The sequence below is a fragment of the Pseudopipra pipra genome, chromosome 18 (genome assembly GCF_036250125.1).
Source record: "Pseudopipra pipra isolate bDixPip1 chromosome 18, bDixPip1.hap1, whole genome shotgun sequence".
Taxonomy (NCBI): domain Eukaryota; kingdom Metazoa; phylum Chordata; class Aves; order Passeriformes; family Pipridae; genus Pseudopipra; species Pseudopipra pipra.
In genome coordinates, this window is record NC_087566.1 from 9561559 (window position 1) to 9571645 (window position 10087).

Sequence of the window (10087 nt, forward strand, 5' to 3'; positions counted from 1 at the left end):
ATCCTTTATTAGGGTAACTGTTACATATTCCACATTTTGCAACGCCACCGTGCGGCGGCCCAGCCGGGCTGTGTGTCCGGCCCGTCGCTCCCGGGGCCGCCTTCCCTGAGGCGGCCGCCGTTCCCGCCCTCGCCGTTGCCATGGCGCCGCGCTGGCGCTGCAAGATGGCGGCCGGGCGGCCGCCGTAGGCGACATGGGGCTTCTCGGCCTCGGGGCGCTGCTGCTGCTGCTGCTGTTGGCGGCTCCCTGCCCCGGGCAGCGGGCCGGGGACTCCGGTGGGTCAGGGCGTGAGGGGCCGCGGGGAATGGCGGCCTCCGGGAGTGTGGGATGGGGGTCGGTCTGCGGCGGGACCCGCCCGGGTGGGCGTGAGGGGAGGTCGCGGGTCCGCTGAGGGTTCCCCGGGGACGGCGAGGTTGGAGGTCTTGGGTGCTCCGAGCCTCTGGGGGAGACTCGGAGAGGGAGAGTAGAGCTGCTTATGTCGAACCTTGGTAAAGTTTGTAACGAAAAATCCAGCGAAACTCCCAGCTCGGAGCCCTAAACTTGACACTGGGTCCGCATGCTGAGGGCAGGAGCCCGCAATTCCTGGATCACGGGTAGCCGGACACTCCTGGCACCATTCATGGCCCCAAGAAATTAAATGTATCAGCTGAAATCAGTAAGAAATGTGAAATATGGTCTTGCCTGAGCTGTGTAGTATCTGCGTGGGCTGTAAGTGCTGCAGCCTCCTGCTGTGATGTTATTTTGCTGCATGTCTTCACAAATATCAACTTGTGGTATAGAAAGCTATGCTGAACCCACTGCTCCAGCCCTTGGCAAGAATGTAAATACAACCCTGCACTAGGCATTACAAGATATGTTTCTTCTATTTGTGACAATTTAAAGTATAAGAATATAAGAATCTAGGCCAAGCAGAAGACCTAAATATGTCTTACAGATGTTACCGTTTTCAGGCAGTGTGTATTAAGACTTGTTTCTTTCTCTCTCTTTTTAGTCTTTCAGCCTTCATTTATCCATATGTCAGGGCCCAGAGTCAATTCATTTTTTCTTGGAAATTCTTCAGGAGTTACTTTTTCTGTAATTTTAAGTCCTGGAGATGAAGAGACAGGTAAGAACACTTCATTTCCCCCTTTTCCTTCCCCCGTATGTAAATAAATACGTTTGAATTATTAATATTTTTGACATTAAAACTGCTGGAGAAGTGGTAATGCACTTAATTTAGTGCTTTAATCATTACTGAAATAGGAACTCCAGATGACTTCTGTGATTAAACTCTTAGTTCTCTGTTGACTCTGTGTCAACTGGGCCTCAGGGTGTGTGTACCTGAAGGCACAAGAGGAATTTAAATGTACTTCTTATTCCCAGTCTTTTCTAAATGACAGTGGAATACTTTTTTTTGCTATAGGAAAATTGCAAGTTGCAAATTGCAGTGGAAGTAAAAGAGCTGGTGATTGGAATTTGGATGTAACACCTGGTATGGTATGTAAAGTACTAATTCTTCCCTAAAATGGGAATGATTGTCATATATTAAGGGCTAATTAAATACTAGCATAATGTTAATGTACTAACAACTTCATTTGAATATGTTGCCCTTGCCTGTTTTCCTTGACATATTGTGTGAGCGCCCTTGCTGGAGTTGCAACTTTGACACTGGTCCCTTGTTCTCCTCCTCTCCAGAACTGCTTATATTTCCTGGCTGGCTGTAGCATTTGAGGCTCTTTCAGATCTGCTGGAAGGATGTACTAGAAATAAAAAAGTATACAGCATGAGCTCTAGAACATCTGTATTTCTTAGACTTGTCTTCAGTGTTATATGTAATTCTTTAGGGGTTTTATCAACTCTGGCATCATTCCAGTTTTCGACTGAAGGGAACTGTAAAAACTGAAATTCCCTTTTCAATATTTGATGTTTTTCTTTAGACTTGTGCATGTGATTTCTAAAGTGACTTAATCTGTGTACATGCCCTAAAAAGTTTTCTGTGTGTTCATATCCCTCCTGTATTTGCATATCACAGTACCAAACTTTTTGTCATTCCAGTCTCCAACTCCTGTTATTCCACTTCATTCCAACTCCTCTCTCAGAAGCTGATGAGTGGTATAATTAAAAGCAATTTAATACAAGGCATAAGAGCTGTCAAACTTTATTCTGCATTTTTCCAGAACACTTCCAAAGTGACTGTAAGCTTGACCAGAAACCTGGAGTTGTGTTTGCCCAATGCCACTGACTGCTGCCCCTCACCTCTCTGTGTGCTGGAAACACTCCAGGTTTTAGCTTGCCGTGGTTCAGTGAGGCTGGCACAGCTCCTGATTCAAGCTGAAATATTTGCCAACTCTTCCTTTGAAGGAAATGTCTCAGGTAAGGGTTTAGATATGTTAAAGAAAAAATGGCATTTTGGCTGTTCTTTTCCTCTCTACACGGAAAAACTGGGATTTGGGCTGCAATAAGAGATATTGAATAATCATTAATGGAATTTTAAAAAAGGTTTCTTCACAGTCAGAATAAACTGCAATGTGCATGTTCTGTGTATTTGGATTTCAATCCACTTAATCTGATTTTCTCCTCTTCTAATTCTGTTACAGAAAATGCAACTATCATCCCAAACCAGGCCTTTCAGCCCTTAGGCTCTTGTCCTTGTAACTTAACAGCTGGAGCTTGTGATGTTCGTTGTTGCTGTGATCTGGTACTTATTTCATATTAAACTTTGATTAGTGTTTGCCAAATTTCTAAACTCTCTCTGTTATCTGGGAGAAGTGAAAGGTACTGAATGCTTCAGCCTAGATGGGCCACGGGGCTTGTTTGGATTTTCCAGTATTTCTAATAGTAAATATGACCTCTCTCTACAAAACTGTTTGATTTATCTGTAAACATGGCTATATAGTGCCATTGCTACTGCCATCACCATGCTTAAAAGTGACCATTCCTTTCCTTTCAGGAGTGTACACCAGACTTGAAGCAGTTATTCAATGGATCATGTTTCACTGGGGTGTTTGGTGGGGATGTAAACCCACCTTTTGATCAGCTGTGCTCTTCCCAGTCAATGGAATACACCCCTGAGTGGTTTCCCTTCCTTTGTGTACAGTCTTCTCTTGACAACACACCATTTCTTGGCTATTTTTATCATGGCTCTATGTAAGTCTTAAGAAAATTAATTTTCTCACCATACACATTAGACATGAAAATGAACCTGTTTTGATAATGAAAGTTATTTTGAAATCAGGATTTTAGGGTGTGAACTTCAAATGCAAATGGAGAAATGTCATTGGTGCTATAGTAGAACATGGGACATGAAAGAAAATGTGTCATTATTCGTGAGGTAGAGAATAAAGAACTGTTTAATTTTTAAACTTGTTTGCAGTTCTACACCCAAAGTTCCTGCATTTACAATCCCTTTACAAACTTCTCCTGGGAGACTTTTCACTGGTTACAGACAAGGAGATCCAATTATAACTGAAGAAAATGAATATTTTACCATTCCCCAGGTAATCACTTTGTGTTTATGAGCTTTTGATTCCTCTTGGTTTGTTTGATACTTTCCATACATCACATCCCCTGTGGCCTTGTAACCAGATTCAGCAATTTGCTCTTGTAAAGTGGTGGAATATATTTTTCATAAAAAAAAATTTAGAAAAAAAGCAGCACAAAATCATTATTAAAAGAAAACATCTTTCCTGATGCCCCTGCCCACCCCCATATGGTAATGTTTTAATTATTTCAAGAGGTAAAAGAAATATTGGCATCGTGTTAACAGTTTATGACTTACCATATTCTGTATTTTTTGGTTTTCCTGCTGAGCAATATAGTTGGCTTTCAATCTCAGTCATCTGGTGATAATTGAAATTCCTTTTGTATCTTAGAGACACTTTTTTGGTTATAATTATTGTGACAAATCGGGGTAAAGCCAGACTGTACATTGAAACTATTTTTAAAGCTGTGCTTTTAAGATTTTGACCTCTCCTTTGCTACAGACTGAGATATTTTGATAACTTCAGATTACTTGTTTCTCAAAGTGTCACGTGTGGCTGCAGTGCACATTTGGGGCATTTCACTAACTAAGAGTCTTCAAATGAAAGGCAAGGGGCTGGCAAAGGGTCCAATACAGTTATTTTTGTGGCCCACCCGCAGCAGTCCCTGGCTGGGCAGTGTGTTGGGAATGCTCCCGTGGCCTATCTCCAGGACTTTGATGTCAAGTGCCTGACCAGTCTGGAGTCTTACAAGGAAGGCCTGCCCCACCATGTGAGGATAAACACTGGCACTGCAGGTATGCTGCCTAAATCCCAACAGGAATGTGTTCCCTGTTTCTCAGAGCTGCTAGAACAGAACAAACCCCAGGGCTGTTGGCACAGTAGCTGCATCTAACACCTTTGTTATCTGGTGGCTGTAGTTCAACGTTTGGAGATGTTCTGTTCCCGATGACCTTCTAGGAATTGTCCCACTATTTCCCAAGATTTAGCATGAAAGAAATAGTGGGATTGACCTTTGTTTCCCATTTACCTGTTTCTGGTGACTCCTGCTGGTTATGGCTACAAGTGACGGGGCAGCATCTCTGCCGCTATTTTCAGACTGTTGCAGAGCCCTTTTTCTGTCAGGAGGGTGCAGTATCAGCATTTGAGAATTACTGAGGAGTGGTTACTCTCTGCATTACAAAAGCAAGTACTTAGGAAGAGTCATTCTGGGGTTTGAGATAATATGATTACCAGCATGAAGATATTTTATTTTATGCTCCATAATTGTCTAATTTTGTTAGTCTAACTAGACCCAGAGATAATTAGCTATGCTTTCAAAATACATAAAAAGTTTGGGTCTTTACCAAAATCAATTTTCTAAATAATTTTCTACTCAATGTTCATAACAACAAGGATGTTGTGAAAACTGTAGGTCTGTGTTTCTTTTTCATTCTCAGACTTCATCCAACAAAATGTCACCTATAGAACCATCACTGACAGGGGCAAATTCATCACTGAAAGTGGTATGTGTCTTCCATTTAATTAATAGGTCTCTTACCTAACCTGGACTGTATATGGCACAGATTATTTTGATGCCTAAAATGTTTACCTGCTGCACTTCTTAGGAGGAATCTTATATGTTAACTAACACTGAAAAAGTAATCTGGCTTCCTGCAAAGCAGGAAGTATTTAATTTACCCCAGTTTGTTTAAGGTTGGTCAAGAAATCAGGTCCCTTATCTTACATTAAAATTAATTTTTGAGAAGAAAAAAGCCCAACAAATACCATAAAGAAAGATATAAAGAATGCTTAAAAAAATCTCCAGGATGAACGTGTAAGTGTGGAGGGCAGACTGTAAGCAGACATGGTTGTCTCTGTTTTGTAAGTTCCTGTGCCCTTTTAAGGGCCTTTTTCAGCAGTTATTTGATGTAGGACAGTGGTTCCCAGTCAGTGGAGGATAATAAACTAATGGAATCCAAGCTAAATAGTTTTTCTGGGCAGTGATGGCTCCCTGGGAGGGATGAGAGGAAAGCAGAGAGAGTTTTCAGTCCAGAGAAGGGCATCAGCTGGTGATGTAAAGTCCAGTGCTGGATTCTTGTGCAGAGGATCAGCTAGAAAAGGACCTGGAACTGCTGATGTTAAAATATTGATAAATTGGGAGATTGTACCATTGCACATTTAAACAGTAGAATCAATTCTCAAAAAGATGAATGTTGTAATTCCCAGAATTTTGCCAGGGTTTTAATGTGTTCTTTTTGAGCTGCAGTAACAGAGCTTTCTAATTAGAATGCTTTTCATTATGGCCTTTTTTTTTCCTTCTGCCAGAAAACCTTCATCCTGCCGAGGTTCTGTGTCAAAATGTAACTTTTGCAGAGCATTATACATTCATTTGCAAAGACAAGAACATTGAGCAAGTAAATGTCACAGTCTTCCTTGGAAGCTTGTGTGATGGAGGTATCATGACATTTTGTAATGATTTTTTATTGTACTTTTTTCTTCAACATGGAAATTCTGTGATAGAATTTCTTGTTTACTAATACTTCTTAAATGAATTTCCCTGGGGCTCTGGAAAGAAAAGGGGTTATTTCCATTAATTTGTATTATTTTGAATCTTCTCTTATTACTGAAGGACCAAAGTTTTTATCCTACACAGAGCATAGTTTTTGCTGATTTACACCATACTTGTTGCTACTTTACTCATTTAAAAGTAAAGTCATATTTTTCTCTTTTACCAGAAATACTGACACAGAGATTCACGGTTGAATTTCTGAGTTTAAAGAGTACTAATGGAGAAGAACTGCCTGAGAATACAGGTATTACTACTTTATTTTGCCTATAAAAGAAAAAAAAATCATACTGTGCAGATTATTATCTGTGATTATGTTTTATATTTCTTTCATACTTTCTTATGTTGCCAGCCTTCACCTTCCTGCCTTCCTGCACTGCCAGTAGCAGAGATTGGTTCTTAGGCTTTTGTTGCAAAGCTATTGATTATTTAAAGTGAGGCTATTCCCACTCTAATGGAAATGCCTGGTCATTTACTTCAAGATTGATGACATTTACTAGTAAAACAATGCTAATGCTTATAGATTCTTATACAATGTTCATGATTTACCCTTCTCTTCTTAGGTTATCAAGTTGGAAAACCAGTGAGAGCTGCAAATATAAATGCTTCTGATCCTCATGGAAACCTAAACATTTGGCAGCCAGGTACTGGCTTGTGAGGTTGCAACTTCAACTGTAGTTAATGCTAAAGTGTTGGGGCTTTGTTGGTTTTAGGATTTTTTTTTAAAACATATTTTAGTTAAAAATCTGCTCCAGATTTTGGTTTTCTTTCCCAAGCCTTTGTTTAAAGGATGGTGAGAAAACCTCCAATGCTTTCTTGCAAAATGTATGTTGAATTGACTTGTATCTATTTTTGAACTCTACCATGTTGAGTTTGCATTCTAATGTTTGATGTTTTGCACAAAACTGAAAGCTAGAGATCCAAAGGTGGCTATAGGAAAGCTCAAGTAAGATGGTTTCATTTCACAGCTGGCAGAGGCTTATGTGCATCAGCAACTTATACACCAGTTTTATTTGGAGTAGACTCCTACTCTGGGTGCATTCTGGAAGTTGGGATTAATGAAGATTGCAGCCTTTTAAGGTGAGCCACATAAGCTGAGTTGTTTCTCCCTGTATCCCTCCTGTTGGTTATTACATGATTGTCTACAAATGCCTCTTACCAGCACTGGAACATTCTTTTTAAATATTCATGTGTGTGTTTCAGCTTTCTGTGGTTAAAAGTCTCACTTCATTTCTAAAGGGAAATTATAATAACAGCCTCAGTCTGTATTTAAATGAGGATTGTGTTGGGGTGGAATACTTTGCCATTTCTTCCCTTCAGCAGATAACTGACAAGTTCGAGTTTATTTTTGTTGAGTGGTAACACCTGTCAGAGGAAACTGAGCTTATGATACAATAAGGTTGCAACCCAGAGTGGCAGACAGTACAGATTTACCTCCTTTGTGATGTTACATTCTTATTTTGCAGAGGAAATGTAACTGAGAAACTGAATTCATTAATACAAGCTACTCGCATTGGAAAGAGGGACAACTCCAGTTACAGTGATCCAGATGACTGGGTGGAAATCATACGTAAGTGAGGTTTGGTTTGTTCTTTACAGAACATAACTGAATAGAGCATCTCAAAATAAACCCCAAACATAATTTCAAATGCCTAAAGTACTGATATGTCTGGATCCATCTCTCCATGTATGAGGACACATAGGCATATAACTCAGTATGTGTATGGATACTGAATATTTTACTGCCAGCCTGTACACATATGACTTGGCATTTACCTATTGATAAATAGATATCAACAGATAAATATATAATCCTTTAAATAATAAAAGTATAATAATTTTCTTTGTGTGTTTTTTATATAGAGAAAGCATTTTTAATCTGTTTCTGTGTGACAGTTTACCAGTGTTTCACTGGACTATGACAATAATCTAACGATGGAATATATGATGTTTTCTTTAATATTTATATTTAAATAACTCTGTTCTCCATAGGTCTTGATCCATTTAATTCTGATACCAATGTGAGCACTGGAAACTTAAAAGGCTTTTGTCCAGATATTCCTGCAAACCTGAATATTCACATAATGTTTGCTGAAGTGGGAGCAGTGCAAGGGATTCCCCAGCAACAGATTCTTGCTGTGCAGATCAGGTAGAGTGAGTTGTGTCTCTGGTTATCTCACAATATAAATGTCTCATTTTGAGCCTTCCTTACCTAACAAATCCAGATTTAAACTTCAGAAACAAAAAATTGTATTTTGTTACTTAAAATTTTTACAAGCCTTTTATTTTTGCAGCCCAAATTCCTTTGATCACAACCAGGTTAGCCTTTCTCATTCTCAAATGAAAAAAACCCACAAAACTAGTGCTTAAAACCACATAATAGTTCTACTTCACTTAACATTAAATAAAATCTGTGATGCTGCCAGCAGTGGGCAGACCCAGGGCATCCCATCAGGAGAGTGTTTTAATTTCTTGTGACGTGGTGGAAGTGACAACATTGTCCTGTGTTCTGGCTTATCCCACTGCAGAGCTCTTGGGAGCTGTGCTAAATGATTTATTCTTTCCTGAAACGGAATTTTCACTTTGCAAACACTTTCCCCTCCTCTGCCAAGTCAATCCCAATTAAATAAATGGGATTCTGTTCCATTTTAGCTCATTTCCAGGCTTGGGTTCTCCCCCTGCATGGGGGGAAATCCAGGGATTATCAACCTCCTTCCAAATACTGTGTATTTTGTCCTTTTGTGGTTGTGTTTAGGCTCTAAATTTTCATTTACAGCCCTCAAGTAAAAGTTGTGTTTATTGTTACAGTTACTCAACAGTCCTATGGCAGTTCCAGTGTGGGCTGAGCTGTGGAAACAGCCTCAGCTTCCTGCCCATCACGGCTTCTGTTCAGTTCATTAAAGTCCCAGCTCAGCCACCCGTTCGAAAGACAAGGTAAAAACATTGAAAACTTCACACTGTGCTCAGCAATGTGAACAGCACTGACCAAAAGGGTCCTTTTTTTCCAGATACCACAGGATTTATGTGGAATTTGACTGCAATCAAAATGACGTGTGCTTGCAACAACTGTTTTATCCACTGACACGGTTTTACACAGGTAAAAACAATAAACAATGTGGGATGTCACAAACTGGCCACATTTCCTTGGAACATAATTAGATGTGTGGAGTTCGGTCTGAAAGAATGCTTTGTGGTGGGGAATTAAAATTTCTCCTTTAGAAACCACAGTCCAGAAAGTCTGTTTAATTGTTTTTTTGACAATGCATTAATTTCTCAGTTAGACTAGTGGAAAGAAATAATTACTAGAAGTACTTTCTGGGCAAGCTTGAAATTTTGTGAGCATCAGTTTGGCAGGGAGAGATTCTTTTTCACTCCCCTGTGGGGTTTGGAGTGACATATGCTGGTTAAGGAAAAGAATATGTCACTTTATAATATTGTTCTGTAACTGTAGCACTGTCAGAGTGCGTCATTGCTCTTGAAGGGTGGAGGGAGACTTTGTTTCTCACTTTACCAGTAAAAATTTGCCATATTGTTAAGACAGATAATTTTTAAATTTCTTCTGTGTAAAACTGTGGTGGATTATGTTTCATGGGAGACTCCATAGATTAAATGTCTGGGATTTCAAAGGGCACTTGGACTCTCCTGGGAGTGTCATGGATAGAGGCAACTGCCTGTGTTTATTATCTGCACAACTTCAGGAACTAAAGTTACACAAAAGTATGAAGTTTCACAAGTATGAAGCATTTTACTTCCTTGCTTTGTGCTGCATTAATGTGTATATTTTAATCTGTATCCTTGGGTTGTTGTCTAAACTAAAATTTAGCTCTCATATACTTACACTTTTTTTTTTCTTTCTCTTTTGCAGGAGAACCATATTCCCAATGTCTTGCTAAAGGCCTGCTATTGGCATTTCTTGTTTTACTTGCAGTAATTATGAGCAACCCTTGGTTTTCTAAATTATGGAACAGATAGGTAAAAATTTATATAAACATTTAAAAATACATAAAATCAGTACTTTTACAGTGTACAGAAAATGGCTGTGTTATTTAAACCAAAAGTAATAAATTATTTTTAAGCTCCA

General features: G+C 39.4%; 1 protein-coding gene across 1 annotated transcript; it reads left to right on the forward strand.

The window, feature by feature from the left end:
• Window positions 1-118: 118 nt before the first annotated feature.
• TCTN2 (tectonic family member 2) lies at window positions 119-10087 on the forward strand. Its single transcript, XM_064675151.1, has 18 exons — window positions 119-275; window positions 992-1105; window positions 1403-1476; window positions 2157-2352; window positions 2577-2677; window positions 2930-3126; window positions 3353-3476; window positions 4120-4255; window positions 4898-4963; window positions 5766-5894; window positions 6176-6253; window positions 6570-6650; window positions 6975-7086; window positions 7473-7576; window positions 7999-8155; window positions 8815-8940; window positions 9015-9103; window positions 9872-10087. Exons 1-18 carry the CDS (start codon window positions 194-196, stop codon window positions 9976-9978), a joined length of 2073 nt encoding a protein of 690 aa, XP_064531221.1. The 5' UTR covers window positions 119-193; the 3' UTR covers window positions 9979-10087.

What these genes read in the sequence shown, in the direction of transcription:
- TCTN2 (XM_064675151.1), top strand. Translation starts at nt 194, where the DNA reads ATGGGGCTTCTCGGCCTCGGGGCGCTGCTGCTGCTGCTGCTGTTGGCG. An exon ending in GCAGCGGGCCGGGGACTCCG is followed by an intron (nt 276 to 991) that starts GTGGGTCAGGGC and finishes CTCTCTTTTTAG; the next exon opens with TCTTTCAGCCTTCATTTATC. An exon ending in TCCTGGAGATGAAGAGACAG is followed by an intron (nt 1,106 to 1,402) that starts GTAAGAACACTT and finishes TTTTTGCTATAG; the next exon opens with GAAAATTGCAAGTTGCAAAT.